We start from the raw sequence: 12,964 nt of genomic DNA, 5'->3' as shown, positions 1-12,964 counted from the left end.
TCCTTCCACCTCAGCCTTCCGAGTAGCCGGAATTACAGGCAGGCGCTACCACGCCCGGCTGATTTTTTTGATTTATTGTAGAGTTGAGGTCTTGCTGCCCAGGCGGGTCTCGAACCCGCGGGCTCAGGCAATCCACTCACCTCAGCCTCCCAAAGGCGCGGGATTACAGGCTGAGCCACGGAGCCCGGCTTACACCTTTAATTATAAAGCAAAACCCCAATTTTATGATTACATATTTATCTTTTATAACAGGAAAACAGTAATTCATGGAGGGTCACTCGTTCCTCATCCCTTTGGAATAAGCTTGTTTGAAGGTCATGTGTTCTTTACGGATTGGACAAAGATGGCTGTGATGAAGGGAAACAAGTTCACAGAGAACAACCCAGAAGTGTACTACCAGTCTTCCCTGAGGCCCTATGGAGTGACTGTTTACCATTCTCTTAGACAGCCCTATGGTAAGCCTTAGAACAGTGGTAGCTATGCTTGGCTCAGAATGACAAATAATTTTGTTGTTTCCCCAAATCAATCAATCTGTGAAGGTAAAGATAATATTTTAAAGAATATGGCTCAGAAGATAATTTCAAAAGCAGAAATGAATTTTTTAGCGGTGGCAGCCTTGTATATAGTGTACAAGTGATCTTCCTGAGGTAATAACTTTGAGGATGGCTTTGGGAGTATAAGCTGGTTTGCGTTGCAGACATGTGGGGTTTTGAGATCAGATCCAGATTGGAATCCTAGATAAGTCACTTAGTTACTGAATAATCTTGGGCAAGTTGTCTAACCTTTTGGAGGCTTGCTTTCCTCTTCTGTAAAATTGAGAGAATGACACTTAACCTCTTAGAGCGATTGGTTGTTAAGTTGGATTACATGGAGTATAGCAGACATACTCTGACATAATTATTGAGGGGTAAAGAACCCTGTGATTATCTGGTTTCAGAGAATTATTTATTGCTACCCCCAGTTTAAGAGTGGGTGGGAGAGAAGCAGTGAAACTGGGAGGGCTAGTGCAGCCAGATGTGGGTGTATACAGTGGTAACCAGTAGCAATGTCTCCAACGAGTTGCTAATCCAATATTCTGTTTCACCAATAGCACTCAAAGTGACTTCACATGTCTTAGATAATCATACATTTCTAATTACCTGTCCGTGTTCTCCTCCAGCTAGAAATCCGTGTGAAGATAACAATGGGGGCTGTGAGCAAGTCTGTGTCCTCAGTCACAGGACGGATAATGATGGTTTGGGCTATCGTTGCAAGTGCACATTTGGCTTTGAGCTGGATACGGATGAGCACCACTGCATTGGTAAGAAATCTGTTTTGGACTATTTTGGCAGGCAGCATAGGTATATGTATGTACATCCCTTATGCAGACTAACTGCTGCCCTTGGCCAGGGCCAGCTCCCTGTCTAACTTCTTCATTGCAAATAAGCTTTCTGTAGCCCAAGGAGCCACTTCCTTGGTAGCACTGCTGTACTTCCACTATACATAGAGCTGTGTTTGAAGATGTAAATTTCTGTCCTCTGGGACATTCCTTTAATCTTATGTCTAGAGTTTTCTTCAGATCCCTTTCCACTTGTTTTCTGAAACCATTTTCTCCCATTAACTATGATCTTGAAATTCCATATGATTGAATTTTGAGCTCTTTTCTGTACTCTGTGTATCTTTTCCACTTTATATGTTAGCCTTAGCTTTGATGAAAAATACTGTACTTTTTAATCACTGTGACTTCTTCTGGGCTACTGCTTATGCCTTTTTGAGTTAATCCGTTGCCCAGGCTGGAGTGCCATGGCACACTCACGGCCACCGCAGCCTTGACCTGCTGGGCTCAGGCGATCCTTCTGCCTCAGTTTTCCCAGTAGCTGGAACTACAGGTGTGCGCTACCAAGGCTGGCTAATTTTTTGATTTGTTGTAGAGACGAGTTCTTACCAAGTTGTCCAGACTGGTCTGGAACCCTTGGGCTCAGGCAATGCTCTCACTTTGACCTCCCAAAGTACTGGTATTACAGGCTTGAACCACTGCGCCTGGCCCCCTCTTTGATTTTGTTTGTTTGTTTGTTTTTGAGTTCTAGTCTCACTCTGTTGCCCAGGCTGGAGTGCAGTGGCACGGTCATGGCCACCGCAGCCTCACCTGCTGGACTTAGGCAATTCTTCCACCCCAGCCTTCCAAGTAGTTGGAACTACAGGCACGCGTTACCACGCCTGGCTTATTTTTTAATTTATTGTGGAGATGAGGTCTCACCAAGTTTCCCAGGCTGGTCTGATTTTAAACATCACTCCATCTCACGTCTTTCCTTTATTCCTCCTCTCCCGTCCTTCTTTTACCCCTTTATTTCTTCCTATTTCTGGTTGCTGTTAATTCTTCTCTTCTCTTGATACCTCAAAAGTACTAAGATTCTTGGTGTAGATCTCTATACAAAAGTTAAACTAACTTGAGAATTTTGATGGAATTACTATGGATTTCAGTTAATACTATTTTTGGACCATTATTTTTATGTAAATTTAAGGTTAATATATATAAATTTTTTAGGAAGAAGTAAGATTCAAATACACCATCATAGTTGCTTATCTTTTTTTCTCCCATTATTTCCAACTATGTTTTCCATAAATTCATTTTTATGTTTATTTCAGAATAAGTGTGCATTATGTATATATAAGTGCTTTCTCTGGAATGTAAGGGAGGCGACGAGAACTATGCTGTGGCTGACTGTTCTGTGTCTCTTCCTACAGCTATTCGGAATTTCCTGATCTTTTCATCCCAATTAGCTATTCGTGGGATTCCATTCACCTTGTCAACCCAGGAGGACGTCATGGTTCCAGTGACTGGGAGTCCTTCTTTCTTTGTCGGGATTGATTTTGATGCCCAGAACAGCACTATCTTTTTTTCAGATATATCAAAATACATGATTTTTAAACAAAAGATCGATGGCACAGGTGAGAAAGCTGTGTGTGTGCGTGTGTGTGTGTGTGTGTGTGTGTGTGTGCGTGCGCGCACGCATATGCATATTTTGCCTGTTTTCAATAATAATACTAAAAATTTGTTCAGTGAAACTTTGTATCTATTTCCTAAGCAGAGTCTTTACTAAGTTGCCTAAATACTTTTAGATTGGGAAGACAAATCTATTGCTTTTTTTAAATGAATTAAGTTAAAACAAACATCTTTTCTTTGTTTTCAAAACACGTTGTCTTTGGAAGGTTAAGGCAGGAGGATTGCTTGAGCTCAGGAGTTGGAGGTGGCAGTGAGCTATGATTGCATTACTGCAATTCAACCTGAGGGACAGAGACCTTGTTTCTTAAAACAAAAAGGTATAAGTGTGAATGTATTTTAATAATGGCAAATATTAGCATAAAAGGAAAGTCAAGTGTATGAAAGCCATTAATAGATTAATTGACTAAAAACTTTTCAAGCAGCCAGATTGATCCAATGGGATGACCTCTCTTTAGGGATGCTGGACTACCCAAATGCCAATGGCTGGGCTTGGAATAATAATAATACTGGTCGACAATATAGCATAGCCATCAAGAGGGCCAACTTAGAAACTAGACTGCCTGGTTTTGAATTCTGGCTTCCTACGTTCCCTCGCTGTGTAACCTTAAGCAAATTACTGAATTTCTTTATGTTTCAGTTTCCTAATCTGTAAAATAGGAATAATGATGCAGATAATACATAATACATGGCTCATAAAAGGTTATTGAGAGAATTTTAGACTGGTGCATGTAAAGCACCTAGAATAATGGGTAAGAAATAGTAAATATTCAGTAAATATTAGCTATCATTGTAGCTATTGTCAATTAAAAATCATATTACCTTGCTCCCACTCTGCCCCCAACACAGACCTGCTCTCGGGGTAAAGAGAGCTTTCAGCTGTTTCTTCTATGGTTTGTCTCCATGTTTCTAAATGCTTTGTTTATACTACTGTTTCTTGATTTATCATTTTAGACAATCACTTCCTTGTTATAGATGAGCATCTTGCTCTCTTACATTCTTCTCCTCCAACTTCCCACTTTCCTCACCCCATTTTTCTTAAAAAGTTAGATTGTAGATTTTGGTGAAATTAATATTAGGTGTTTATATTATTATTATTTTATTTTTATTTTTTTGAGTCAGAGTCTCACTCTGCCACCCTGGTTGGAGTGCAGTGGCATGCTTAGGGCTGTCGCAGCCTCGACTTACTGGGCTGATGCAATCCTTTCACCTCAGCCTTGCAAGTAGCTGGAACTACAGGTGTGCGCTACCATGTCTGCCTAATTTTTTTTATTTATTGTAGAGATGATGTCTCACCAAGTTGCCCAGGCTGGTCTAGAACCCCTGGACTCAGTCAATTCTCTTGCCTCCACTTCCACCTAGTTTTTAGTCTTTCTAGTCAATACTTAATTTTATTTAGAGTATTTTCAATTTTGAAAAAGCTTTTTGTTCTCTATTCCTTTTTTCATAATAATCTGTGTTTTATAAATTTCATATCTGTTAGTATTTCTCTGAAGATATTCATTATATTACAAAATTTAATCTTGTTCTGTTTCCATTTTCTTTGGATTCCTTTTTCCTTTTGGTTTGTTTTCAGCTTCCTTTTTTGTGATGGAAACTTTCTCCAAATGCTATAACCCTTGTTTGGTTAGAGCAAGGTTGTGAAAGCCTGATCAGAAGGTCTGTGTGGTCGATGGGCCTCATCCATTTAGAGAACTCAGGTGGTGAGGCAGCTTTATATTTAGGGAGCTTCTCCCCAGGAACAGTATTCGTAAATCTTTCCTGGAGACAATCAGCTCCTTAGTAGATGCCTCCATTCTCCTTCTTGAGGTAGATGGCAATGATACTAGGAGCTGGTTCTGTGTTTTGAGAGCAGAGAAGAAAGTGAGCTGTTCTGTTCAGTATTCATTTTATTCATGTAATCCTTCTGTTTTCAGTTCTGTGGCTGTCTGAGTTCTCTGTTGTGCATTATACCTTGAGCCCATAGCCTTTCTTTTTCAGTTCTCCAAGAATAAAAATTTCTAGACTCTTAGAGGAGACGGGCTGAGGGGAGCAGTGTGACTCAGGATCTGGAAGGGCCTGAGTATCTGACTTGCTCCTTATACTGCCTTTTTTTTCTCCTTTTTTGACTTAGGATGGAGTGCAGTGGCATGATCACCTCTCACTGCAGCCTCGACCTCCTGGGCTCAGGATGCCTCCTGAGTAGCTGGGAGTATATTTGCGTGCCACCACTCCTGGCTAATTTTTTTGATTTTTTTGTAGAGATGAGATCTCGCTATGTTGCCTAGGCTGGTCTTGAACTCCTGGGCTCAAGCAATCCTTCCATCTCAACCTCCCAAAGTGTTGAGAATTACAGGCGTGAGCTCTCATGCCCAGCTAGCTTCTCTTTTTCTACGGACTTTTCCATTTGCTTAGATGTACTCAAGTCTCTCTCATCCTAAAAAAATGCAACCTACCCTCCACCACATGTTTCTCTCTAGTGACAGCCTTCTTTCTCCTTCATTTTGTGGACAAACTTCTTGCAAGATTGACCTGCACACTCTGTCCCCTCTTCTGTACTGCTCACTGATTACTTATCTCTTGGAACTCTGCCTTCCACATTACTGAAACCCCTCTCATCTCCATCACTGCCAATCTCTCTGCTAACCTAGATAATGCTTTTCAGTCCTTGTCTTTGACACTTTGGTCTTCTAAAAAAGACACACTCCTCAATTTCTTTTTCTTTTTTTTCTGCTCCTCTGAGCCTCAGTGTTTTTACTTATTCAATAGAAATGATAACATGCAGTTTATAGTTCTTTGCAAGAGTAAAACAGACATGAATTTATTTATTTATTTTATTACTTTATTTTTTGAGCAGGAGTCTCACTTGGTCGCCCAGGCTGGAGTGCCGAGGCATTCTCACAGCCAACGCAACCTCAACCTGCTGGTGATCCTTCCGCTTCAATCTTCCAAGTAGCTGGAACTACAGGCGCGTGCACCAAACCCAGCTAATTTTTTGATTTATTGTAGAGACGAGGTCTTACCAAGTTGCCCCAACTGATCTCAAACCCCTGGGCTCAGGCAGTCCTCTCGCCTCGACCTGCCAAAGTGCTGGCATTATAGGTGTGAGCCACCATTCCTGGCTTATTTATTTATTTTTAATTTTAAAGATGTGGGGTACAGTTCAGGGTTAGGTATACAGATGTTCATTATGCAGGTACTCTTGTGGATGAGGTGTGCCCCCTTGGCTCCCCAGCAGTTTCTCACTACCGCCAATCCCTTTCTTATAGTATTATGATAATTGTTTAAGGTCCACTTATGAGTGAGAACATATGGTACTCAGTTCTGTGATTCTGTGATAGATCACTCAGTATTATAGGCTCTAAGTCCATCCAGATTGCTATGAAGTTCATAATTTTGCCCTTATTTATGATTGCATAATATTCCATTGTGTATATACACCACATTTTTGTTTATCCAGTCCTCTTTTTATGGGCTGCATGGTTGGCTTCATGTTTTTTCTCCTTTGCCTATCCTATAAACAACTGTAACTCTGGTACTCAATATTGATCCTCTTCTTCTGAATAATTTCATGCCTCTTATGTCTTTAATTAGCATCTAGGTAGCAATTAAAAATCATCATGGGGAGACTTATAATAAGGCATTTACTAAGTGTTTTCCCTCCTAATCTGGGGACTGAGGGAAAGGTCAGGGAAGCTTTCCTGTAGGTGATTTAAAAAAAAAACAACAAAAAACCTCTGTCCAATTTCTCTTTCTGAGGTTTATAGTGCCAACTGCCTTATGGACACCTCCCCTGGTTATCCTACATTCACTTCAAAACCAGCATGTTTGAATGGACGCCTTCATCCTACTTCTCACAGGCCACTTGGTACACCCCCCCTCCACCTGGTGATCACCATGAACTTCTCCCTCTCCTTCAGCCTCTGTCATTAACCCATTAGCTTCCAACCATGCTCCTAGAACACGTGGTGTTTTCAGTTTCTGCCTTTCAGTCTCTGCACTCCTCCACTTGGCCAAACCTCTCTTAGGAGTCTGTGCTGTCATACCATCCTATGCATACCTCTGTCATAGAACCTATTACTCTTTAATTTCTGTCTCTTGAGCTAAGTGCCCCCTCCTCTCTCACCACCTCATTATACATTACTTGGAGGGCAGAGTCCACACTTCTTTCCATAGGTTTCTCTTCTCTTTGATTCAGTTCCTCATCTGTAAAATAGGGACAATAATAATGCTTGCTTGATTGAGTGGCTGTGAGGATGGATGAGTTCATGTAAAGTACTCCAGTTTCTGGCTCATAGTAAGTGGTCATTTAATTAATATAAGCTATAATTATTAATATTATCAACAATATTATGTCTTCTAAATATCTAGTAGGTTGTCTAGCATATAAGGGACTTTCTTTTCACAATTTGCTGAATAAACGAATGGAGAAAACACGGATTGTTTTTCCTACTGCAAAAGAAAGAATTGCAATTGTCTATTCTGATTTAGATTTTTTTTAGTGAAAAATAAAAAGAGGGTAAAAGGCATAAACATTTCATAAAGAGGAAAGTGGTCTTATTCTTCTGAACCGAGTTCTGACTTCTTTTCTGGTATTTCTGCTGGTCTTTTCCAAACTTGGCAACTTTGTGGCTGTGAAAAACTGTTGATGAGAGGGCTGGGCGGTGACACCTTGTACCTGGCGGTGTCAGCTTCTCAGAGTGCCTGCGGGTGGTAGTAGGTGAACTCAGGTATCTCTTCCTCAGATATTCTGTCCTGCGGTGAGAAATGTTTTCTGGAAGGTTGAACGAGGGAGTAATCCTGGGCCATACTACCCCTGGTTCTATTTATCAGTATCATATCTATTCTTTGAGATCCAAAGTTTGAGGAATGGATAGATTCTTGGTTTATCTCCTGCTGTTGCTCAATGGCTTATGTTTTCATTCATTCTTTCTTTCTTTTTAGGAATTCCCCATGTGTTATTGAAGTATGCTCTAACTCTGACACAAATTTTCAGTATGCGTTAGTAGGAAAAGATATGTTTTATAAAATATGCTTTGTTTAAACCACATGCATATTTTAATTTATAGGAAGAGAAATTCTTGCAGCTAACAGGGTGGAAAATGTTGAAAGCTTGGCTTTTGATTGGATCTCAAAGAATCTCTATTGGACAGACTCTCATTTCAAGAGTATAAGTGTCATGAAGCTAGCTGATAAATCAAGACGCACAATAGTTCATCATTTAAACAACCCACGATCAATCGTAGTTCATCCTACTGCTGGGTGAGTGTTCATGTATGTCTTTTACAGTCATTGATAAGTGATACTATAGGGATTTGGCAAGTTCAGCAAATATAAAGTTGAAATGTATAAATTAACCTGGCATGGTGGCTCATGGCCTGTAGTCGCAACTGCTTGAAAGGCTGAGATAGAAGGTTTGCCCAAGCCTAGGAGGTCAAGGCTGCAGTGGGCTTGAGTGTGCCACTGCACTCCAGCCTGGGCAACAGAGTGAGACACCAACTCAGAAATAATAATAATAATAATAATAATAATAATAATAATAATAATAGCTTGATTCCTCAGGGCATATATTGAGCACTTTACATATATACATTCATCTGATCCCAAAACTAGTTTATGAAGGAAGTGTATGTAATATCCAGTTTAGAGATAATAAATCAGTCTCCATGAAATAAAGCAACTTGGGAAGAACCCACAGCGATTAAGCAACAGGCAGTATTCAAATTCCAGACCTTTCCAGTAATCAAATTCCAGACCTTTTTTGTGCCTAAGAAAGCATGTTTGCTGCCTCTAGAGTGTCTGTTTTTTTAAATTTTCTCTTTGTAAAATAATATAAGAAACATATTTTAAAATGGAAGAAATTTAATTGCCCTATGGAGAGTTAAGCAGTTGATTTTTTAATGAATTTATCTTAACCCAAATCTTTGGCATTTGGTTTTGAAAACCTGTTAATTTCCTTTGCTAATGACACATTCACTTAAAATGACATAAAGTAGTTATATTTCAGAAAGTTACATTTTAGAAAAGACTAATTTTGATTCCTAGAGGTGGTATGAAAGAGAAGAATGTTCGCCCCACCCCCCAGATGTATCATTTTTCCATCCAGAATATTAAGCTCTATGAGTCAGATATTGTTTAAAATTTCATCCAGGACGAATTCATTTCCCACAAATTTATCACTTCTTTATGGAAGAATGACCAGAGAATGATCTAGGGGATCCTGGATACTTAATCTAGAGAAAGATTGCAATCTGCTTTCTTGCTCTTATTTATTATTATTTTTTCCAACAGCATGAAGTATTTAATATGAGGGCGACCCAAAAAACTCTGGAATTTACTTATAAAAATTGTATATTTGTTCTTTTATGTTTAAACTTCAGCCACCTTCAAAAGTACTCTCCATTTGATGCAGTACACTCATCAAGATGCTTTTTCAAAACAGTTTTTGAACTCAATTTTGATGCCTTTTAGTGCTTCTGCTGGTTTTTGTTTCACTTTTTCCATATCGGCAAAATGTTTCCCTCTGAGGACTTTTCTTTTTTTAATCCGGGGTGTCATTGGGTGAATAGGGAAGGTGGGGCATGGAGGATATGCCATTTTTGGTCAAAAGCTAATGAACACTTAGTGTGGGCAGGTGAGCAGGTGTGCTGGTAAATCATGAAATGGGCAAACATGGGAAAGAATCTCCCCCCACCACCCCACGCCAAAAAAATTCACTGAAACCAAACCCAGTCTCTCGCAATAAAACTAGCTGGTACACTGATACAAATGAGTTCCTAGAACATTTACCTAGCAGGGGAAGCCTGTACAAGGGGCCCACCTTCTGAAAGATAATTCTGGTTTTTTTGGGTGCCCCTCATATATAACCTAAATTGTATCTTTTTAAAGAATCTGTTTGGTGATCGTAGTTTTAGGTCCTAAAGTCTAAAGCAGCAGTTTTTTGCTTTGGATGCCAATTTTGGTGCAGTTTGTATTTTTGACTTTGGTTATATGTTGATAACTGAATTTTTACCTAAAAAATTAGATCAGTTATCCACCAAATTTGCTAAGCTCAATAACATATACAGAAAATGAAATTAATTACAGTCTCTGGAGAATCTTTGTGCTAAATCTCTCTAAGTCCTGTAGTTTGTCCCAGTATTAACATCCTTGATTAATTACCTCTTTTCTAGGTATATATTCTTCTCTGATTGGTTCCGTCCTGCTAAAATTATGAGAGCATGTAGTGATGGGTCTCACCTTTTGCCTATAATAAACACTACACTTGGATGGCCCAATGGCTTGGCCATCGATTGGAGGTAAGTAGAAATCATCCACAATTATTGAATTCCCACTTACAGCAGAACACATATGAAGTAGACTCATATAATATGATGGAGTGAGGAAACTGGTACTACTTGACCTCAGAAAGTTTTCAATTATTAATTGGTGATGGAAGAAGGATGTAGAATGTTATAAGAACACATGGTTGTCAAGAAATTGATAGTCTATCTAGAAATATAGGAAAAGGATTAGGGTAAATAAGCTTATAAACATGAAATGCTAAAGTAACTTATGGGAGAGAAAAAGGGAAAAGTGTATCTAATCTTTTATACATAGATTACTACCAGCATTTTTCACAGGGAGAAAAATAAAATTTCTAACTCAAAGATAGCAACATTTCAAGTTTTCTAAGACAATTGCAAGCCACTTCATGAAAAGTAGTTGTATCTTTCTGTACAAAACTGTTACATTTTTAATGAATATAACTAAATTTTTTAAAACTTTGTTTAATAGGTGTGTTAACTTAGCATACTTGAATGCCCTGTGTAAAGGATTTGCTCTACTAGTTTTTGGATAACAGATAACTGTTTTATTATTATTTTAGTGCTTCACGATTGTACTGGGTAGATGCCTTTTTTGATAAAATTGAGCACAGCACCTTTGATGGTTTAGATAGAAGAAGACTGGGCCACATAGAGCAGATGACACATCCATTTGGAATTACCATCTTTGGAGGTATGTTTTGAAGCAATAAAAATGTGTGTTGTTTTTATATTTTGCAAGTTACAATAGGAAACTCATCCTCATTTGACAGTCTCACAAATCTAGAAAAGTGGTTCATTTTAAAATAAAAAAATTAAGTCGTGCTATTATATGTAAGTTAAACATTTGGTTTTTGATGGAGTTTTTTACTTTTAAAGTGTGATTTTTGTTGTTGTTTTGGACACATTTAGATAATAATATTGACAAATTATATGGGTGTAGCACTTTGTAGATTACACATTATACTATTCAACATCCTGGGTATTCGGTTTTATAAATATCACATGAAGAAATAGTAAATTAATGCCTTCATCTTCAAGAATAAAATAGAACTGTTTATAGTAATCATTGCAGCATTTAATTGTTCTCTGGTGTTTGCAAGAATCTCATTTGAAATCCTTGTGGGAGAAAGATTACACACACTCATCAACAATGTATTCACTGAATGACTTTGAAACTTTTTAGTCCGAACGTTGGATAACTGACATCGTCTTTGTTATATAGAAATGTCAGGGGATGGAGTACGAAGAACAGTAAGACATAATTGTTTTTTAATCAGCCTTTCAAAATAATTTCATGCTACTAGTAAAGATTGCTGGGAAGCATGAATCCCGGGAAACCACAGTCACAATGATCACAGACAATGTTGGCCTGTCTTTCTCTCAGCTCCTCTCTCGAGTGTAGGCATGCTGTTGTGAATTAAGTTGCTGGGAATAAGAATGTAGCCTGGTACCATGAAACAGGTGGTTTGTTTAGTCTTGAAAACAGGGTCTCTGTAAATGGTTGGATAGCTTGTGCAGCAGCATAAAAGTGCCAGGCCAATAAGGTAAGGAAAGATGGAAATCTATTCTGGTTTTTTTTTGACAAACCATAATTAACCCTGGTGGAGGGCTCACACTTTGTTTAGGGCTACCAAAAGCCCTATGTATATGCCAGCTGTGTCCCTGGTTGAAACCTCCTACGTTGAATAATTAACATTGTGCTTTAAAAAACTGACTATAAATCAAAGACGTTCCTCACACACATGGAGTGTGGAATGAATATGAAGTATATTGCATAGTCTGTCCTGCTGTCTGTTTATCTTTGGAAGAGTGTGTGATATTTAAAAATAGTCTTAAAATGCTGTTGTTCTATTACTCCCTTTTCAATAGTGGTGTCAGACACACTATTTACTTTCACGCAGGAAGATCATAAGAATGTTAAATTTTCTCTGCTCTGTGCTGAAATGTTTTGGGACTGAGTAAGAATGTAGTTTCAATACCTTTTGGTTTCATCAGCATGAAAATAATTTGAATTCATACCCGTGGAAGCAATGCAATATTCCCAAAATAATAGTAGTAATAAGGATAACAGCAATAATAATTATCAGTTTCTTTCAACACTGCATTTCCATGTGTACTTCTTAGAGAAAGTTCTTTGATTATGCAACACCGTAGATGTTGCACCTTTTTACTGAAGGGGTAGATCTTATTGACTGTGCACCACATAGGAATGAAAGGGTTATTGAATTCTTATCTACTTAAGTATGTTAAGATACCTTTGTGAGTGGTGGAACCCAGAGATAAGATTTAGTGAATCCAATTAGTTAGTCACTGAGAAGATCACAGATAAGGAAAACTGGCCTAATGATAAAATTTGGGACATCTTGGTGGGTTGGTCAGTGTCTCAAGCCTGATTGCTTGAGCCCCAGGAGTTTGAGACCAGCCTGGGCAATACAGAAGGAAAAATAATTAGTGACATCTTGAGAATTTTCTGATTAATTAGGTTTTCTAGTTAAACTATTGTTAAAGAGAAAATCCACTTTGATTCAATTATTTCTAAGAATTGCTGGAATGTATATATTTACTTCCCTGCTTCAGACGTTACTAAAAAGTGAACATGATTGCATTTTTGTTGTTCAGAATCTCACTTCTCTCGCACCATGTTTTTTTTTTTTGAGTTGGAGTCTCACTCTGTCGCCCAGACTGGAGTGCAGTGGCC

At 38.5% G+C, this 12,964-nt stretch overlaps 1 protein-coding gene across 1 annotated transcript in view; it reads left to right on the top strand.

Moving 5' to 3' along the window:
* LOC103268533 (low-density lipoprotein receptor-related protein 2-like) overlaps window positions 1-12,964 on the top strand; it is a gene marked incomplete at its 3' end in the record, with an annotated part of 150,240 nt that overhangs the window by 96,892 nt on the left and 40,384 nt on the right. Inside the window, exons 18-23 of the mRNA XM_021716584.1 lie at window positions 253-455; window positions 1,160-1,300; window positions 2,725-2,928; window positions 8,029-8,221; window positions 10,132-10,257; window positions 10,827-10,957. Of these exons, the coding sequence (XP_021572259.1) occupies window positions 253-455; window positions 1,160-1,300; window positions 2,725-2,928; window positions 8,029-8,221; window positions 10,132-10,257; window positions 10,827-10,957 (998 nt within the window). The remainder of the gene's footprint in view (window positions 1-252; window positions 456-1,159; window positions 1,301-2,724; window positions 2,929-8,028; window positions 8,222-10,131; window positions 10,258-10,826; window positions 10,958-12,964) is intronic.

Source organism: Carlito syrichta, unplaced genomic scaffold, assembly GCF_000164805.1.
Source record: "Carlito syrichta isolate Samal-C Ts95f unplaced genomic scaffold, Tarsius_syrichta-2.0.1 Scaffold308846, whole genome shotgun sequence".
Classification (NCBI taxonomy): Eukaryota; Metazoa; Chordata; class Mammalia; order Primates; family Tarsiidae; genus Carlito; species Carlito syrichta.
This window is presented reverse-complemented; position numbering and strand designations above follow the sequence as displayed.